This window comes from Eretmochelys imbricata, chromosome 21 (assembly GCF_965152235.1).
Source record: "Eretmochelys imbricata isolate rEreImb1 chromosome 21, rEreImb1.hap1, whole genome shotgun sequence".
In the NCBI taxonomy this organism is placed as follows: Eukaryota; Metazoa; Chordata; order Testudines; family Cheloniidae; genus Eretmochelys; species Eretmochelys imbricata.
This window is the reverse complement of record NC_135592.1, coordinates 11,997,821-12,018,361: the sequence shown is the minus strand read 5'-3', so window position 1 is coordinate 12,018,361 and position 20,541 is coordinate 11,997,821. Positions and strand designations below refer to the sequence as shown.

General features: G+C 50.1%; 1 protein-coding gene across 6 annotated transcripts in view; it reads right to left on the bottom strand.

Moving 5' to 3' along the window:
- The window catches only part of BRPF3 (bromodomain and PHD finger containing 3), a 48,776-nt gene extending 28,502 nt beyond the window's left edge, over positions 1–20,274 (bottom strand). For 5 of the 6 annotated variants that reach the window (XM_077839200.1, XM_077839202.1, XM_077839203.1 and 2 more), the window contains exons 1-4: positions 19,794–20,274; positions 6,385–7,786; positions 3,404–3,560; positions 1,431–1,562 (exon numbers count right to left, since the gene is read on the bottom strand). In XM_077839200.1, coding sequence (XP_077695326.1) covers positions 1,431–1,562; positions 3,404–3,560; positions 6,385–7,769 — 1,674 coding nt within the window. In that variant the 5' untranslated portion in view covers positions 7,770–7,786; positions 19,794–20,274. Of the gene's footprint in view, positions 1–1,430; positions 1,563–3,403; positions 3,561–6,384; positions 7,870–19,793 lie in introns of those variants that run through there. The other variant, XM_077839201.1, reaches the window with a different exon arrangement.
- Between the last annotated feature and the right edge of the window lie 267 nt (positions 20,275–20,541).

Genomic DNA, 20,541 nt, shown 5'->3' with positions numbered 1-20,541 from the left:
ATAAAAGATTTAGGCATTTTTTTATGAACTGCAACATCCAGAGTTACATTAGACAAAATAAATAAGTTATAAGGGATATAAACTCTCATGTTTCCAGCCATAAGCCAATCACTAACTAGAAGGATTCTAGAGGTAGGCTATTCAATAGTTGTCCATCAGAAGGTTTCCTGCTCCTTCCTCTGAAGCATCTACTACTGGTTGATTTCAGAGACAGGATAATGGACTAGATGGACAATTGATCTGATCTGATCTGGCTGTGTTTCTACTTCAAGGACGATGGAACTGAACGAAAAAATGTATTCCTCCTTTAATTTCTTAAGGTCTATGATATTACAATCCGCCTGTATGGTATTAAAATCACCAACTCAATGTCTAGGGAAAGGACTTCTACTTATGTGAGGCAAACTTAGCAAGGGCTGTCAAGCATGTATATTATATACAGCTAAAAGCTGGGCTGAGAAGCAGTTCCAGCTACATATGTTTCTCCGTGGTAACTTTTCCTTTCCAAACTATACTGGAATTTCACTAAGCTGTTTAGGATGTAGTTACCTGTGATACAGACACATCAAGATATCAAAAGCAAAAGGAAACAAACAAAGGAATGATTTTTTACCCTCCCACCCAAAGGATGTCAGCATTCACAGCAGAATAACCCCAATCCTGTAAATCAGGAACAACATAAATAGGATGAACCAGTGCTGGCACCATCAGGAGATCTCAGTCAAAAAACGGATGGAGTCCAGTCAGCTGTCACGAGAAAGGATTCCCAACTGGACCAGCTTGTAAGCAAAGTAAATAATACAGAGACCAGGATGGAGAGTGTGAAAGAAATCTGACCACGCAGGCTGGTATAAGCTTGAAAAACTGCAAGGGCAAAAGAAAACTTTCCAGTGTAGTAAGTGGTCTAAGTTCAAAACTGCCTCTCCCACAAAAAAAAACCCACCTCAAGGTAAGACTTAGGAATCTTTCCCTTACCAAATGGAGAGGAGGAGGATTTAGGATCATTCTTGGTGTGACGGTTACCAAAATACTGGAATAAACATTAAAGAAGATCTAGTTTCTGTTGCACAAGCATATGGTCCATGCTCAGGACAGAAATAGCAGGGGTGTTGCATGCCATGATTCAAATGCATAGGTAGTTACATAAAGAAGCTTGCCCAGCACTTAACAGCACAGTGCCTGACTCTGCCCAGTGCTGTCAGTCAGCCTCTCCCTAGCACTGCAAGTCAGCAAGGGTCTGATTTGCAGAGGTATTGAGCATCTGTATCTCCCTCAGACCTCAATGGGAGTTGTGGGTGCTCAGAACCTCTCAAGGTCAGTACCTGTGCAAAGAGAAAAAGATTTAAGAAAAGCCGCTGTGTTTCCATTCCTCCTCCAGCTGCAAGTGGAGCGGCGCATGAGGCTGCAGGAAAGGCCCAGGATCTACCTACCTGTTCCCGTTTGAGTTTCTCCCTCTTACGGATCAGCTCAATGAGCAACCGTGCTCTCTCCAAATCGTGCCGCAGTTTCTGCCAGTACTTCAGTTCCTCCTTCACTGCACTGGTCTTCTCATCCTGCTCCTTCTGTAAGGGGTAACAGTGGGATGAGATGAAATGCACATACAGACTTCTTGTGTTGTCTACTTTTCCCAAGTGTCTCGGCTCCCATACTCTTTCTCCTGTCTACTTCCATTTCTACTAGACCCCATCCATACTACAAAATCGACTGCGTTTAAGCACTATACTTAAGTAGCAGCCTGATCATGGTAAAACAGGCGTTTGGTCTTGTCTGTGTGGACAGGTCTAAACCAGGTTATAACCACATTCCAGAAATATGATCTAGTCCATGTTCAGTCGTTCTCTCACTCCTTTCATATAAAAGTCATTATTATTTACACTACAACTAAACTTGATGACCCATTGTGCTAGGTGCTGTACATACTCTCTTAAGGTCCTTTTCAAGTAATGACAAGGATATACTGATGTATAAATGCTCACCTGGGACAACCAATAAAAGACAAACACAAAGGAAGTACGGATGATTTACATTTGTATAGTGTCTTTCACCCAGAAGCATTCATTTACAATGACTACTTACTGAAAACTCCTGAATCAACATATTAAGTAAATTTTGCACTCCCCTACCCTAGATTCATTAGTGTAAATTAAATTTTGCACTAGTCAGTCAGAAGTCACCACACAAATCAAATCTGTGATTTCCACTAAATATGGTAAAAATATATGTGCACAATATACACAGTGCTCCACAAAGAAGTTTTACAGCATTCAGGAATCACTTGACTTCACCACCTCCCCAGCTACCACTGATCTGGAATGCAGCCACTGTTTAACACTGCACATTAGTTCAGAAGAGGAAGCAAAAAAGATTATATCAGATTATTATTTAAATAGGGCCATAAATGTGCATTGGAGGATTTGAAATTGAAGCCGCAGGAGGAATTACCCAAATTGGGATTCGGCCAGGATTCTGGAGCTAACACCTCTTGTCTTGTGAATGGGATCTTTAACAGCCACAATAAGACAGTGCTTGGTTTTATGATTCATCTGAAAGATGGTCTCACAAGCAGCACATCACACACCAGCACAATCCCAGGGCACTGATTCCATTCTGACTCACAAGGAAGCGTGCCACCCACTGAATCACCAACACCATTTGCTGCAGCACAATGGATCTCCCATTCAAGTACTAACCTGGCCTGACTCCTTGAGTGTACCAACAGAAAACAGCATAGATTAAGAAAGAGCACTCCTTCTCCATTGTAATTCCCTTAAAGAACAGGGTGTTTCTCTAGTTCTACTGCTATTACCCATTCCAAATCCCCAATTCAATACCCAGAACTCATCACCTGACTGCATCTCTGCCAGTGCTCAAAGTTGAATTACATCCTTCCAGTCTCTCCATCCTGCTCCCCTTTCCAGTTTACCCCAAACTTATTTCCCCATAGCTCTTTTGAAAGTCTGCAATGCTGCAACGGGAGCTGCTGGTTGTTGAGCACTTTGGAAAAGCTGGCCCTGATTTGGGCAGGGCCAGGCACTTGGAAATGTGGCCTTGATCTCTTTTATCCGGCTGTATGCATCTAACAATTACAAATTTATCCTCACAACACTCCCTGTGAGTCAGCGAAATGTTTTTAATCCTCATTTTACAGATGGAAGGCTGAGGCATGGAAAGATTAAGTGATTTACCCAAGGTCACATAGGAAGTTTGTGGTATAGCCGGGTATTGAACCCAGTTCCCTTTAGTCCCAGACCACAAGACCACAGGCTCACTGTTTGCTGTGGAATCCCTGTGCCACGGCTATACTGTAAATTGCGTATTTTTGAAGAGCCTTGAAAAGATGAATTCATATTCCTTTTCTCACCCAGGCTGCTAGAGCGTGTGGTACTGGGATGAGGGGTGGTACCTGCTCTGCGTTTCTTTGGGACTGCAAGTGAGAATGGAGGCGCCGGATCAGAGGGACACCATTCCTCGCCTGGCGCTTCAGCAGCCAGTAGTTGTGTAGCCGCTGCATAAACTGGTTCTTCCTCTGGAGAGAGAGTCCACTGCAGATTTTATTCAACCTACAGGAAACAAACCAGATCAGCAAGCAGACTACCCCGCACATCAAAACAATCATCAAATTCTGTGGACCACGATAGCACGTTAAGATCTGCTGCTGCAGTAACAGTGGTGCACAATTTTGCAGTGTTGTGTCAATATGCGTAAGAACTGTACACATAATTCACGCCAGTCTGTACCAATCTGGGGTCTTTCAGGTGTGAAGATAGCCATCTCTGCCTTCAGGAATGTATTGTTATTTTAACAGCAGCTCAGCCAGAGGCTCTTACCAAACAATAGTCATAGCAGGGTGAGAAGTATCCAATCACCAGTTCAGCTCCAAGGGAGCAGTTAACTTTACTAGGGCTTGTCTACACTGGCAAATTTTGTCGCCAAAAACTGCCTTTTGGCGACAAAACAGCAAAAGTGTACACACTACAATGGGACTTTTGTTGCGAAAAACGCCCCGTTTTGGCGACAAAAAACTTCCACCCCTAGGAGAGACTTTTGTCTTTTCCCCTCCCTTTATTGTCGACAAAGAGCCAGTGAAGACACTGCTGATTGTTTTGTCGACAGAACTGGCAGTATACCACAATGCCTGCTCTGATTGCTCTGCTCAGTGTTTTGATCTCTGCTGCCCTGCAAGCATGCACCCCTCCCCTTTCAAAGCTCCAGGAAGTATCTGTGTGCTGCTCCGTTTGGGGAACAAACAAAGAGCAAATCATTGGCATGCACCTGGTCTGCCTGGCACTAGGCACACAGCTGCAGGCAGACTGCTGCTGCAGGGGGAAGGGGACAGACTGCTAGGCTGCCATCCCTCAACATGGAGAGCTCCCAGAGCTACTCATGATGCTGCTCTCGGCAGCTGAGGGAGAACTCGGAGAGAATCCCAAGATCTGCAGTGATCAGCTCTTCCTTCCCACAACACTGCACAGTGGGATACATACCCACGGTGCTTTGCTCACCCTGTCGATGATGGCGTCCCCGATGTGGACAGGATCTGTCGACAGAGGGAGCAAGTGTGAACTCCCTTGGGTGATTTTTGTTTTGTTGACTTCTGGGTGTCAACATAAGTTTTGTCAACAAAACTTGGTAGTGTAGACAAGCCCCTAGAGGCATTTAAGTTTCGCATTATTAAGCAAGGCACACTAGGGAACAAACTCAAATGGAGTCCCAGGATGATATTTTTAACCATTTAACAATTTTTAGACCATTCCTGTGTTTGTACAGCACCCAGCGTAATGGGGTCCTGGCCCATGACGAGGGCTCCAAGCTGCTATGATAATACAAATAATAAACAACACATGGTATCTGAGCAGGTTCCAACAGAACCTCTATTTAAATACATGGGGCATCTGGCTGCACTTTCCAAGATGCTAAAAGAAAATAGAGCACCATCCCCTGCTCCATGAGGGCGTCCTGGCCGAAATACACTAGGCCAAATTTGCAGCTGCAATGACAATGTTGCATTCAGCTCACTAAGCAGGATGCTTAGGAGCCATGAAGTGAGGACTCAAAACACAGTGGCTTTAGATCAATAGGAAGCTGCTTTCCATTGAGGCCCTCTTCACCCAATGGCTTGCAACCAAGTCTGAAACTATTTTAAAGCCTGGTCACAGTCCAACATGGTTTATGTTTACACGTTGCGTGTTATAATTTGGTATAATTAGAGCTGGGTGACATTTTTCGGACTAAATTTTTTCTTGCAAATAAATACAGATTCAGGTCGATCAAAATATTTTGCGAATTTGTATCTGTTTTGGCAAATTATTTTGGTCAGGAAGAAAAAAAAGGAAAAATAATTTGGAAATGTCAAAATGCTTGGTGTTGAGATTGCCGAAACAGACCATTTCAATGTTTTACACTAGATTCCTGACTGAGGCACCATTGGCTTTCATAAGGCCCAAGGTGGAGATGCTGCTTCCCCTTATACCTATAACCCAGTGGTTACAGCACTCACCCAGGATGACCCTGGTTCAAATCCCTCTTCTGCCTGATGGGGCGCAGGGACGGGAACCTGGATGTCCCCCCTCTCAGGTGAGTGCCCTCATCACTGGACTCTGAGGCATTTGAGGGTAGGTCTCTCTCAGTCTCTCCTGTTGAAACTGTTCTACTTTGTACAAATAATTAAATATTCAGTGGAGCAGGGACTGAAATTCAGGTATCTCCTCCCCGCCACCGGGAGGAAGCCCTAACCATGTAGCTACCAAGTCACTCTTTCACTCCCTGGCCCAGTGAATATTTAGTTAATAGGAGAGATTGAGAGACCCACCCTAGAATAGCCAACAGCCCAGTGGTCAGGGTACAAAACTGGGAGGGGAAGACCTGGGTTCAAGTCCATGCTCCATACCAGGAAGAAGGATTTGCCAGCAGTCCCGAAGGCCCCTTGGGAATCCAGCCCCCTTTGCTTTTATTTTTTTTTAAACGGCTAAAAAGGCCCAAAAATCAAACGAAAACATTTTGTTCAACCCATAATGATTTTTTTTTCTTAATTGCTAGGCTTGGTGTTTGTTAAAGATCCCCTGGGAATGAGCTACAGTTTGGGCATAACTGCTGAAAAAATAACAACAGAAGCTAGTCCAATGAAAGATGTTACCGCACCCGCCCTGTCTCTCTCTGACGCTTCAACTGTGCCGACAACAACCGTGTGCAAAAATGGTGCTTGTTCCTGCTTCTGCAGAAGGTGTTTTGAACATGGTTGTTGCTAGCTGAAGTATGGACAAGTGTCTTCAGGGGGTGCAGTTTAAAGATTAAAGGGAAGACAGATGCTGGATGAACCCAGTCCTTAATACAAAAGACCTGGCCAATCCCAGGTATCCACCAGAGAGCATCGGTACCAACACCCACCTGTAAGAGGGGATCTGTGTGACTGTCACCAGTGGCATAGACGAACGTCCATCTGCCAGGTCACAGACTTCCTTTTTGATCTTCTGCTTCAACTTCACTTTGCTCTTCTTCAGGGATCCCTTGGGGATGCTGACGCTGTCTTCCTCCTCTCCTTCTTCCTTCGCGATGTCCTCCTCCCCTTCACTGGTAGCAGTCGTAGACCCTTTTTTCGTGGTACCGGGTGGGGAATGTGCCCCACAGTAAGCCGTCTTGCGCACCGTGAAAGTTGTGCCGTTGATGCTGGTCTCCCTCATGGGTTCTATCTTCATGAAGAGACCAGCCCGTTGGGCACAGGTGACGTGGAAGGCAGTATAGCAGTTCACCTTATGGCACTGGATAGCAGCTCCCATGCCCTTCTGCTTGCAGATGTAGCAAGTCAGCTTCCAGCGAGCTGGTGGGATGTTGTTTATCCCTTCGATGGGCTCCAGGAACACAGTGTTTGCAAAGCAAACCTCAGGGATCCAGATGGCACAAACAACATGGGCCCAGCGGCCATCACTGGTCTGCTTGAAGGCTCCGCCTTTGTTTGGGCACAGAACACAATCAACCGGGCGAGAAGGGGACTGCAGGCAGCAGCGGCAAAGCCACTGGCCCTCGGGGATGTAGGGTACACCGTAGCACTCCTGGTGCACAGCCAAGTTACAGATGTCACAGAACAGGATGACGTTGCTGTTGTGACACTCATCATCCATGCAGACGCAGCAGACTGCGTCCTCATCAATCAGTGACTGCTGGGCTCCGTTGTTGCGGCTCTCCAAGTACGACTCCTTCTCCAGCCGATCCACCAGCAGCTCAAAAGCGTCAGCAGAAACTGTCCCATAGCCATCATCCTTCCGCTTCTCATTAACCATGTCCAGCCAAGCCAGATCCTCCTCGTCCATGTCATACTCCACCTCTGCATCAAGGTCCTCAGGAGGCTTCTCCATGTACCGGTAGTATGCTGCAGGCAGAGGAGGGGCATCTGGCTGGCTGAAGGAGTCCATCACCCGGAAGCTGGGCTGGGGTAAATGGAAAGATGTCCCTGGTGCATGTTTGGAGCACGACTCTTTCTTTTTGCCTTTCGAGGGAGTTTTCTTGGACTTGGAAGGGAACAGGGGCTGTTCACTGTTTTCCTTGTTGCTGTTGCACTCTGTGATATCCTGGGCAGTCAGCTCATCCTCCGTGATGATCTTTAGGGGGTCGTAGATGCTGATGCGATGGAGGCGTCCATCAATATCAACCTCCACTATCCGCTGGGCCTGGGCATACGTCAGAGTCTCCCGGGTGGGCGAGCATTTCAGGCTGTAGGGCGAGGAAGAACGTCTCCCCTCGGGGTTCTGCCGGGACCTCCTCCGAGGTTTCCTCATAGCTGCACCTGGAAACCCTGTAACACAACACAGAGCACAATTTAAGCCAGCAGCACAGGAAAACGTGAGCAGCACAGATTCAAAAAATTACTCAGCATGATAGGAGTGAAACATGTCCACTAGAGCAGTGGTCTCCAAACTGGGGTGCACGCATCCCAGGGGGTGCGCGAGATGATCCCAGCGAGTGCGCGGCACCAGGAGCACCACCAGACAGCACTTTGCTGTTTTTTTTCTTCGGCAGCAGCTCTGCACGTCCACAGCTGGTGTTCCCCTCTGGGGGCCCGCCTGTGGTAAGTCTTCCGTTCTTCCGTCAGCAGCACGTCTGCGGCCGGTCTTCACCCTGAGGGTGCGCGAGTCAAAAAGTTTGGAGACCACTGCACCAGAGGCTCAACTAATTTCAGATTCACTAAAGCACTGAAAGCATTTCCTCCTTCTTTAGACCCAAGGGGGCACACATCCACCAGTGGATAGGGTCTACTATTTCTCCCATTATGTTGTAGCATTGCATTGCAAATCCCCTCCAGGCCCCTGCTCTGTTATCTTTTCAGAGGACTGGCATACCACTGTACAACCAGCTGAGAAAAGCTGAACTGAGTTTGATGGTATTTGGTATTGAGCTAAATGTTGTAGAGAGAGTGCTTTGCTCAGCTCGCAGTTGGAACTCCCACCAAATCGAACAACACTTTTTATATCTGATGGCATTGTCCATATATTAATAAGTTCATGCTGCACATGGAATTTTTCTCTATGTTCTTGTGCCTGTTATTATTATTATTTACTTCCCATAGCACACACAATGTACTAGATATTTTCCAAACTTAAAAGCAGGCACTATTCCTGCCCCCTAGACCATGGTACCATTTTCACTCAACAGCTGCAACAGTACTTCCAAAGTCTGGTGAAAAAACAGGTGAGAATTCTACAGAAGAGGGTTATATGCCTATATCTGCAAGTAATATCCCACTGCTCACAGAATACATTATGTGAGTTCCAGCTATAAGGCTACATAAAGGAACCAGTCTTTTTTAAGTGGAGCCAGTCACAGTTCCTTGGCTCAGGTTGCAACCAGCATTTCAATCTGGGTCCTATTTTCTACCCTTCTGTAAAGTAGTCCACAAAAATATTCATTTTGCAAATTCTGACACAGGCTCAGAGGGCTGCATTAGGAAGTGCTGCAAGACAATGGTTGTGCAATGGGATATGGAAAGGTTTGGAAGAGATTAATCTGGCCAAGTACTGTTTGAAGTTGTCTCATGGCTCTGGAGCACTTCCAGGGTATCTACCGAAAGGGACTGGCACTGAAATAGATTGGCAACCTGGCCTTCAGTAAACACAATTCTTCCTGCAGTCTGGGAATCCAATTTATCCTCACTTCTTTATATTGCAAATAAGCATACAAGGGTGCAGCATGTCAGAACAGGTGCTTCTTTTAAACAGTCAAAGAAATAAAATAAATTAATACATAATGGGTATATAATCCCAGACACAGCTCTCAGCCAAAGAACGTAACATCTACTGCTAAAAGACAATATAGAAGCTGATGACTGTGGCCTGTTCATTCATTACAGCTTGTGTCTTGAAAACAATGAAAGGAATTACCGAGAACCAGGGACCTCAATCCTACACCCCATGTGCATAACCACTCCTTCAGTGATCCCTTTATACTGAATATCACTAGTTTTTAACAGTAAATGCAGTTCACATCATGGCTGGTGCAATATAAATATTATATATAGATTAGAGATATAGATTAGCTTTAATTTAAAAATCCTGGGTGCACTGACTGACCAACACAACTGAGATGAGACTGCAATGAAAACTGGTATCCAGCCTCTCTCTCCACAATGGCAGCTGTTCCCTCTGAAGCACTCCAGGGAGCGTGTATGTAACTAGCCCTGTGGCTGCCTCCCAACATGCAGAATGGGCCGGAACCCAATATGAACATGCAGAACGGGGCACAACTGGCCGAGCAAAGCCAGAGGAAGAATTTAGCAATGTAGCAGGCCAGATGTAAGGACGAAGCATCCATTCCTTCTGCGATTTGGTGGGGTTCTCAAGGAAACACAGTGGGTGACAGAGAGGCTAGGTTCCATTTCCAGGCTCAAGTGCTGACTGGTCAACATGGAACAGGGGACGAGAGAGCAACACGGGAAAGGAGATTTTTTTTTCTCTCAAACACTTTTCAAACAGCAAGCACAACATGTTTAGGGCGACGATTTTTTAACAGGGTGAGACAGGACTGTATGCTGGAGCCAGAAGATTCAGTGGGAATTGAGGCGGCTGGAGAGAGAGGAAAGAAAATGTAGTAACAGAAATGCTGTGGAGGACAGAGGTGGGAAAGAGGCAAGATGGGAATGTTAATAGGGAGCCAGATAAATCACTTGAGAACAGTGGCCGCGCCAGCAACAGGAAAATGAGCTGTGGGAAGAAAACGGCCAAATCACATGAAAAAACAGACCCAGAAAGACAGGGAGAGAAGAAAAAGAAAAACAGAACATGAAAGCCTCCTGAAAAGATAAGTGGGCTCCTGGCTTATCTCTTGCTGCACTGAAGGTGCACGAAGGGTCTGAACTGCTGCCTCACCAATATTTTATTTAAATATATAATTTCAGCCCTGCTTACAGAATTTGCAGCCATGAAAAAACATTATAAAATGTAATTTGTGTTTAGCTCATTGTATGATTTTTGGTCTATAAAGGGCCTGACCCTGCAAACGCATATTCACAAGAGGCAAGAATGGGTAAGGGCTTGCAGGGGTCAGGCCCTACAACAATAATCAGTTAGTTCTACTGGTGAGGGGTAAACAAGTTCTAGGAATGATGCTTCTAGCCTTGGAGTATTAATATGCCATGGGGAGTCAAGGTTGCAGCCAGGACTAATGGAGTATCATAAAATGCAACCATGGCCCTTAAAACACTAATCAGCCACCTGATCAGCAGGCAGTAAAGAATCCAATTTAATTTGTCCTGACTGAGCTTCCGGTTGTCTCAATTTTACTCCAGGGGGAATTATGTGCCATGTGCATGCACAGAATTTATGTCCCCCGCAGATTTCTTTGCTTCCCTGCAGAAAAATGACTTTCTGATGGGGAAGTAAAGAAATTATGCAAAAGATCCCCATTTGGGGAATGGAGTTACGGAAGAAATGAACTCAACCAAGAAGAAAGGGATGTCCAGGCAGCAGAGACAAGTTATCCTTAGTCAACCTCCTTCCCAACCTGTAAATCAATGGGAACAGAATACCCACTGCACATTCCTTTAATTGTTCCTGCCCTCCTTCTCACTGAAAATCAACCAGGCTTATAAAGAGTGAACTGGAGAACACAGAAGGGAGGGACTGAAACATGGAAAACAAGGATTTCAGAAGCACAAGTGAAACGGGAGCCTAAAGAATTTAAACAGGCACCAAGTTTGGTAAACAGAATTAAATTCCACTACTCATGCCACTAACTGAGCATGCAGCCTCCTCAAGACTCTGTTGCAAATACATGCATGCACCCAAGCCAGTCACAACATTTACCTCCTACTTAGGCCTATTGAGAAAAGTGGGGTTTCTCTCATCAGAATTGGCTGTCTTAAAAAACAAGAAGAAAAGGAGTACTGTGGCACCTCAGAGACTAACAAGTTTATCTGAGCATAAGCTTTCGTGAGCTACAGCTCACTTCATCAGATGCATTCAGTGGAAAATACAGTGGGGAGATTTATATACATAGAGAACATGAAACAATGGGTGTTACCATACACACTGTAACGAGAGTGATCACTTAAGGTGAGCTATTACCACTGAATGCATCCGATGAAGTGAGCTGTAGCTCACAAAAGCTTATGCTCAAATAAATTTGTTAGTCTCTAAGGTGCCACAAGTACTCTTTTTCTTTTTGCGAATACAGACTAACACGGCTGCTACTCTGAAACCTGTCATTAAAAAACAAGGTTATAAAACATACAATCATTTAATACAATGCAGAAGCATCTAAAAAGTTACTGAAACTACCACCAGTGAGAGCTGATTGGCTGGGTCAGAGAGGGCAGCTGAACCCAAAAAGTTGTCACGATGTCAGCATAACCATCTCTGAAACCTGACTCCAAAACAATGAAAGAATCTGAAATAGAGCTGGCCAAACGCTGCAGCTTTGTCTACATTAGAGAAATTTGCCATTCTAATTCTTTAGTCCTCCTAGCACCCTGTAATACACCTGATGGTCACAAAAAATTGCTCCAAAGGGTGCCAAAATACTTGCTTTCAACAGGGCTAAGTACTGTAGTGGTCTGTGCTGTTTTAGTCCCAACATGAACAAAGGTAATAGCATAAAGGTTCAAACAGTCCTCCTCGTACTGTCCCATGGTGGCTTTTCAAAAATCTCCCATATTGCACTGCTTCTGGGAACTGTGGGCTAGATACCTAGAAAGCACTACAACTGAACCAAATAGCATGGCTGTTATGCATACACTGAACCATTTGTGCTTAACCCGTTTCTGTCCCACCAGTTCATTCAGGGGCAGTCTGATTCTCAAATGTAAATGTGGCCTGCATCAATTCAATTACACAAACAGAACCTCTGACAGAGGGGCCAAGAGCTATACTGATTTACATCCATGCAATACTGGATTTACCCCTTCCAGAATTTCAACGCTATTTTCCAGTGCCACCACACCCTACTTCACCAACCCTCCATGCTCATTGTACACCCTTCCTATTCCATTCCACTCCATTCCTGTAACACCCAGTCCTTCCCTTCTGCTTCCTTCATGCCATAAAATATTTCTCTTCCCCTGACATTATGCCACACTTCTTCCTAAATCCCATCCAGTGACACCACTTCACATTCTGCTAGTGTCCTTTTGGAGCCATTCTGCTGTGCTGACAACAAAGTCTTCCTTCCCCAGCACCAGCAGCTCAGTATCTCTTTGCTAATCCACTTCCAGTGCCACCAAGCTTCAATCCTTGCTTAGCTGGCTGCAGGTCTCACCTTCCTCCACTCCATTTCCAGAGTAACAAGGCCACAACCCTTCCATTTTGCCTCTAGGCTTTCCAGAATCTCCCCCATTATCACCAAGGCAGATTTCTTCTCTAGCAACATACTTGCTATCAGCCTACACGCCAGCCACTTGCTCACCTTTCTCCACCTGCAGCCTGGTTCTTCCCCTCCGTCATCCAGCAGAGCTGCCAAAGGAGGATATAGCTCAGCCCCACCCCCTCCATCCCGCAGGACTGGAAGGAAGCCACTGAGACTTGTACAGATGGGGTGACTGGGGGCGAGGGGGTTAAAATGTATGACACAGTATTGTGTGTGTTCTGCCTGTATGATTGGATTGGTTGATGTGGAGATAATTAAGTTGGCTTAAGAACGGGTGCCATGGAGCGAGAGTCCCTCAGGGAATGGGGGTGAGAGTACCACCGAAAACAGCAGGGTGCCCTGGGAGTTGTGTTTTATGACAGATTTGGGTCCTGCCTTGGAGAGGTTCTAATCTGGACACCAGGCCCCTCTGATAAATGTCTTAGGCTGGCCAAGAAGGTTGAACAATGTTGCCATCAGATGAGGATATGGGGGACTCCAAGCAGGCATGGACTCCAAGAGCTTAGATCCCTCAATTCTTGTGGTGGTGAGCAGGGGGAGATAAGGCAAAAAGAAAACACCAGGCACTGACTGAGGCAAAGGTGTAAATGAAGGCCAAGATGTTACATTCTGGTTCCTTTGGTTTCACTAAATAATCATGCTCAGGAGAACAAGGCATTGGTGAACAGAAGCAACAGAGCAGCAGCCACACTATCAGATACAGGGTCGGTGGCTAAAGAAGTTAGTACCACCGACGATTTAATAATGGCTTAGGCCCCTGACTTTACATGCAAAATATGAATGATGCTGCAGGATCATTGTTGGCACATTTGACTCCAGTTGTCTGGTTCAGCATGAAACAAAAAGGTATCCAGGAGGAGGTATTGTTGTGCTTTTTGCATCTGATCTCAAATGCTGGCTGTCTCCCCTACCACAGCGAGGTCTGTGTGTGTGCAACATGTGTGAGTTCTGGGAGCGGGATCCAATGGGGTGGGTGTGGAGGCCCACTGTGGGAAGATCGGGTTCCTCATCACAGTGGCACTAAGTCGCCGATAATGCTTTGTGATTTCAGTATCCCCGTAGATGATGGTTCTTCTGGATCATTCCAGAATTTCATGCCATGACAACCATGAAACTGCCCCACATAATTGCAAGCTCCATTCGTAAGGGTGGAAACACTCTAGATCTGATGTTTGCGTCAGGGGGAAGAGGTTAGAATGATGAATATTTCCTGTTATGGGACAACCGCATGCTTCTTTGATCTGAGATCAGGATGCCCCCATCGCACCAAGGTGATGTGTTTTGATGGTTTGCCCTAGTGCAGTTCTCAACCCGTGGGTCAGCTGCGGCCCAATCAGCACACAACTGTGGCCCATGTGACATCCTCAGGGCCATACAGGTAGTATATATAGTGTGGATGTGGCCCACATAACACACAGAGAGTTGCATACGGCCCACAATGGTAAACAGGTTGAGAACCAATGCCCTAGAGGCTGATGGAACCAGTGAGTTTCTAGGAGGTCTTGAGGGAGAAGGCTGTTCTTCCAACAGACCACTCTGTTGATAACTCAGTAAGACTTTATAACAATTTTTTTTTCCTCCACTACAGACAGTGACCCCAAAAGGCCCTCTCTCTCTGCTGTCTTTGGCTTCACAAATTACCTTGGCGAACTGTGACAGACAAAGCAAAAGGGGAGCTTTTGCTAAAGCATTAAAAGCAGAAGCCTAAAGCAGAGCCTGACCACTTGTGGCACGAACAGCTCTTAAGATCGTATGCCATGGCTGTGCTAAGAAAGGTTTCTTCACTTCCACCATAGCATCTGCAACGTCTCGCACAGCAAAACTGTTCCAAGTGACAGCTGACAGCTTGGTGAATCCTACTGCCTCCCCTCAGTTGCCAAGTCAAGTTTCTCTCGTGAAGTTTTCATGTTACGTTCCAAACATGAGCAATTTTGTCTGCACTGGGCTATACTATATCTTGAGAGGACACACACACTGTCTTCTCTGCTGAGTTTTGGCAGGCATTGTTTGCTGAGATTACAGAGATGCTGGGTCATCTTCATGTCACAACCTGAAATCTGGACTCTTGTCATTCCTGGCAGATGAACACCAGTAGAGAAACTGGGTCCATTGCTGATCAAGATTGTCAATGTTTCCCCAGTGTTGAGGCCCATGCTCAAGAAATCAATTCCTGATGTCAACAATCTGGCTAACTATCTATCCACTATTGTCCCATCTCCCATTGTCAGGGAAGGTTAATTAGGATGGGAGTGACAAGGCAACTCTGGCAGTCTGATTCCTTAGATTCTACCCAGTCTTGCTATAGGCCTGGATATGGGGTAGAAACTGCATTGATTACGTTAGCTGCTGATCTCCTCCTAGTAGTGGAAAAAGTGTCCATGATGATTCTTTTAGATGTACCTTTGATACAGCTGACCATACAATTTTTTGGTTTCTTTTGTGGACATTAGCAGGGATGGATGTAGCTACTCCTGGGCAGCTCCATTCCCATCTTTCTGACAGAACCCAAAAGATAGCTGTGGGCAACTGTCCCATGTCACAATGGATCTCGTTTGCAGGGTGCCACATGGTCAACAGAATCAACTCTTTTGTTCAATGTGTATAAGACACTCCTCAAAGAGAGTAAGGGAGGTGACATGGGCTGCACTCTTTTCAGTACACTGATGACATCCAGTCCTACATCTTCATCAGTATGACCCAGAGAGAGCAGCAAAACAAATTATCAAGTGCCTAGATTAACTTGAGACTTGAATGAGAGTTAGCTGGATACAACCCAATCCAGACAAGACTGAGAAAACGTTGGTGGGCTGGAGAAAGCAGCTGGATCTTATTGGGGGATCTTATTTTAGCACCCCTCATTCACAGAGTGCAATTGCCATTTGCAAACAGGTGAACCACTTGAAGCTGTTGTTATATTCTGGGCTGCTCTGGACTGCCCAGGTAGCAGATGTGGCCAAGAGGGCACTTTTCCCCATCTACACTGGCAAGACAAGTGCGATGTTTTCTCTCCAAAATGGAGTTTGCCACAGTTTTCCATGCCATGAAGATAAGATTGCTGTAATGTGCTCTCCGTGGAGCTGAGTGCCAGGACCATTCAGAAGCTGAAGCTGGTACAGAATCCTGCAGCCCATTTATTAAATGGAGTTGCACGATGGGAACACATCCAATCAGTGCCGCATGATCTGAACTGACTTCCAATAAGCTTCCAGGTGGAATTCAAGGGGTTGGTTTTGCCTACAATGCCCTAAATGGTTTGGGACCTGGTTACCTGAGGGACTGCCTCTCTCTCCATGACATGCCGTTGCAACTGAGACCTGCAGAGATGCTCGAAGAGCCGTTCCTTTGATATAAAGAAAAAGAAGCAGCTGGCAGGGCATTCTCTGTGAAAGGTCCTCAGTTTTAGAACTCAGTCCCAACCGTGGTTCACGAGGGCCCAGATTTCTTAACCTTCTGGGCACACTGAAAAGCCAAGCTTTTTTCACTCTTCTCTAACGCAGTTTAGAAAGACACGGGCTGACATAGATACAGTTATGGGAAGTACCTTGTTTATGTTGGTCTCTGTTGTGATTTTTAATTTAATATTCCAGAGCACTCGACGGGCACCTATAAATAAACCAATAAATGCCACAAAGAAACAATCCTCAATGTCTTCAAGTCACACTTCACTTACGCTTCATCTTGCCACTAGACTGCATTCATTTCTCATGCCAGCCAGACTGAACACCAGTCATGCCCCTAATCACACTCCTTCCACAATGCCCATGAACCCACGGTTTTTACATGCCTACCAGACCCATGTCCCCCAAGCCCCACTCTTTCCCAGGGACAGAACACAGATATTTGCAGATGGCTTGGACTCTTCTGCCCTCATGCCTGTACTGAAACATATGAGGAATTGTGTTTGGGCTCAGCAGAGGCTCAATACAGCTGCATGCCCTACATCTGTGTCAGTGCACACAGTGAGTTTTATCAAGTCTCATCAAATGCCCAGCACAGGTAACCACCACGCCAGTGACAGTGCATGCAGAGAGTTGAGTCAGGCCTCAAGTCAGGGGGATTAAGATCTATGCCGGTGATTGTGAAGATGGTACAATATCATGGTGAGGATAGTGATTACATTGAACTCTGTCACTTTTCAGGAGGAGATGGTGCAAGCACGATGTTAGGCCAAACCACTGGAAAGCACGTGCAATGAGCTGCACCAGGTGTTAGCAGGAGTGATCTCCGCCTATTGTGAGAATGGAGCATGCCATGGGTAGTATCAGGTCTCTGTAGGAAAGCCTTGGTTTCAGGATGGGTTTGGTGCATGTAGAGAAGAGTGGCAGGCCTCAGTATGGGGGTCCTCTAGGTTCCCAAACCAGGGACAGTGTGCATACAGTGAGTCATGTCGGGCCCCACCAGGAGAATCTCTTCTCTCATGATGGGGATAGTGTAGGCAGTGACCTGAGTCAGGCCTCAGTAATGGCCCCACTAAGCCGGGAATGTTGCATGCAATGAGCTATGCCAGGTATCAGCAGAGACGACTTTCTCAGGGAGGATGACGCAAGCAGTGAACTTTGTCAGGCAACAGATGATGCATGCAATGAGCTCCCAAGATTCAGTCTCGGGATGATGCACACAATAAGATGTGTAAGGACTTAGGCGAGAGCTCCTTTCAGAGGTATGATGCATGCAGTGAACTGTGCCGGGTCTCAGCAGGGGGCCTCCCCCAAGGCTGAGGTGGGTCAGCTCATGGCCAGGGGATAGTGCATGCAGTGAGCTCAACCAGGTCTCAGCAGGGGGCCTCCCCCAAGGCTTAGGTGGGTCAGCCCATGGCAGGGGGGTGGTGCATGCAGTGAGCGGTGCTGGGTCTCAGCAGGGCGCTCCCCCACAAGGCTGAGGTGGGTCAGCCCACGGCAGGGGGGTGGTGCATGCAGTGAGCGGTGCCGGGTCTCAGCAGGGCGCTCCCCCCCCCCAAGGCTGAGGTGGGTCAGCCCACGGCAGGGGGGTGGTGCATGCAGTGAGCTGTGCCGGGTCTCAGCAGGGCACTCCCCCCTCAAGGCTGAGGTGGGTCAACCCCCGGCAGGGGGGTGGTGCATGCAGTGAGCTGTGCCGGGTCTCAGCAGGGCGCTCCCCCCCAAGGCTGAGGTGGGTCAGCCCACGGCAGGGGGTGGTGCATGCAGTGAGCTGTGCCGGGTCTCAGCAGGGCGCTCTCCCCCCCCCCCCCCCAGGCTGAGGTGGGTCAGCCCACGGCAGGGGCGTGGTGCGTGCAGTGAGCGGTGCCAGGTCTCAGCAGGGCGCTCCCCCCCCCACAAGGCTGAGGTGGGTCAGCCCTCGGCAGGGGGGTGGTGCGTGCAGTGAGCTGTGCCGGGTCTCAGCAGGGCGCTCCCCCCCAAGGCTGAGGTGGGTCAGCCCACGGCAGGGGGTGGTGCATGCAGTGAGCTGTGCCGGGTCTCAGCAGGGCGCTCTCCCCCCCCCCCCCCAGGCTGAGGTGGGTCAGCCCTCGGCAGGGGGGTGGTGCGTGCAGTGAGCGGTGCCAGGTCTCAGCAGGGCGCTCCCCCCCCCACAAGGCTGAGGTGGGTCAGCCCTCGGCAGGGGGGTGGTGCGTGCAGTGAGCGGTGCCAGGTCTCAGCAGGGCGCTCCCCCCCCCACAAGGCTGAGGTGGGTCAGCCCTCGGCAGGGGGGTGGTGCGTGCAGTGAGCGGTGCCGGGTCTCAGCAGGGCGCTCCCCCCCCCAAGGCTGAGGTGGGTCAGCCCACGGCAGGGGGGTGGTGCGTGCAGTGAGCGGTGCCAGGTCTCAGCAGGGCGCTCCCCCCCCCACAAGGCTGAGGTGGGTCAGCCCTCGGCAGGGGGGTGGTGCGTGCAGTGAGCGGTGCCAGGTCTCAGCAGGGCGCTCCCCCCCCCACAAGGCTAAGGTGGGTCAGCCCTCGGCAGGGGGGTGGTGCGTGCAGTGAGCGGTGCCGGGTCTCAGCAGGGCGCTCCCCCCCCCAAGGCTGAGGTGGGTCAGCCCACGGCAGGGGGGTGGTGCGTGCAGTGAGCGGTGCCAGGTCTCAGCAGGGCGCTCCCCCCCCCCACAAGGCTGAGGTGGGTCAGCCCTCGGCAGGGGGGTGGTGCGTGCAGTGAGCGGTGCCAGGTCTCAGCAGGGCGCTCCCCCCCCCACAAGGCTGAGGTGGGTCAGCCCTCGGCAGGGGGGTGGTGCGTGCAGTGAGCGGTGCCGGGTCTCAGCAGGGCGCTCCCCCCCCCAAGGCTGAGGTGGGTCAGCCCACGGCAGGGGGGTGGTGCATGCAGTGAGCGGTGCCAGGTCTCAGCAGGGCGCTCCCCTCCGCAAGGCTGAGGTGGGTCAGCCCGCGGGAGGGGGGTGGTGCATGCAGTGAGCGGTGCCAGGTCTCAGCAGGGCGCTCCCCTCCGCAAGGCTGAGGTGGGTCAGCCCGCGGGAGGGGGGTGGTGCATGCAGTGAGCGGTGCCGGGTCTCAGCAGGGGATGGGCGGGGCCTGTAGCTTCTCCAGCATTCCCGAGACCTTCAGCGGGGAAAATCCCTCCTCCGCTTACACAGGCGGCGGGAGCGCACGGGGAGGGGAGCCAGATCTCCGCTGCCATTGGCTGCCGTCGCCGTCCATCCGACCATAGTGACCAATGCTAGCACAGGGTCTGTGGTCGAGCGCGGGGAAGGGGTGGGCCTCGGTCCCGCCTCGGCCAATGGGGTGGGAGAAGGTGGGCGGGGCTACCCCCGTTCGGGGGGACAAGATGGCGGGGGGGGTTCTTACCCCAGCTTTTCCCCCCCCCAACCCCACCTCACCGGCCGCCACCCCTTTCAGCTGCCCCCGCTATAAGGCGCCGCAGCGGCGGCCGCGCCCCCCGCCCCAGCCGCGCCCGGCCCGGGGACGGCCGCCGCCCCGCCCGCCCCCCCCCGGGTCACCTTCCCGCGACCCCCCGGGGTGGGGGGTGCCGGCCCCGCGGGCTCCGCTTTACCTGGCCGCGCTGCCGCCGCCTGCTCCTCCCTCCTCCGCCGCCGCGGCGGCTCCGGCGCGGGGCGGGCTCGCGGGGGGGGTTGGGGGGGACAAGATGTCGGCTGGGTCGGGTCCGCTCCGCCGCCTCCGCGGCTGTCGCCTCAGCGCCGCCCCCGCATGCCACCGCCGCGGCGGCTCAGAGCCCGGCCCCGCTGCTCCCCGCGCCGCGCCCCCCGGGGCCCCCTCGCTCCGCCGCCGCGGCTCCGGCTCCGGCGGCTGCTGCTGCGGGGGGGAAGCAGGGAGGCGGCGGCGGGGGGGGACAAGATGGAGGCGGCGGCGGCAGCGCAGCCCGGCCGAGCGGAGAGGGAAGGAGGCAGCGAGAGAGCGGGCGGGGGAGGGGGCTGCAGCAGCTTCGCTCCCCCCCACAGGCAGGGACCGCCCCCCCTCGCTCCCCCCTCCCCGGACACCACAGAGCGGGAGGCCCGGGGGCAGCGGCCTCTGGGGGGGAGGGGAGCGGGGACGGCCCGGCTGGAGCGCCCCCACCCCCGCTGGGGGGGGCTGTCCCCCTGCCTCCAGTGCGCTGGGGTGGGGGTGACCTCCACCCCATATGTTAAGCTGGGGGGTGGCCCCGTGCCTCCAGTGTGCTGAAGGGGGGGGGAACAGGCTGGGGGGGTGACCTCCACCTCATATGTTAAGCTGGGGGGCTGTCCCCTGCCTCAAGTGTACTGGGGGGGCAGGCTGGGGGGGGTGACCTCCACCCCATACGTTAA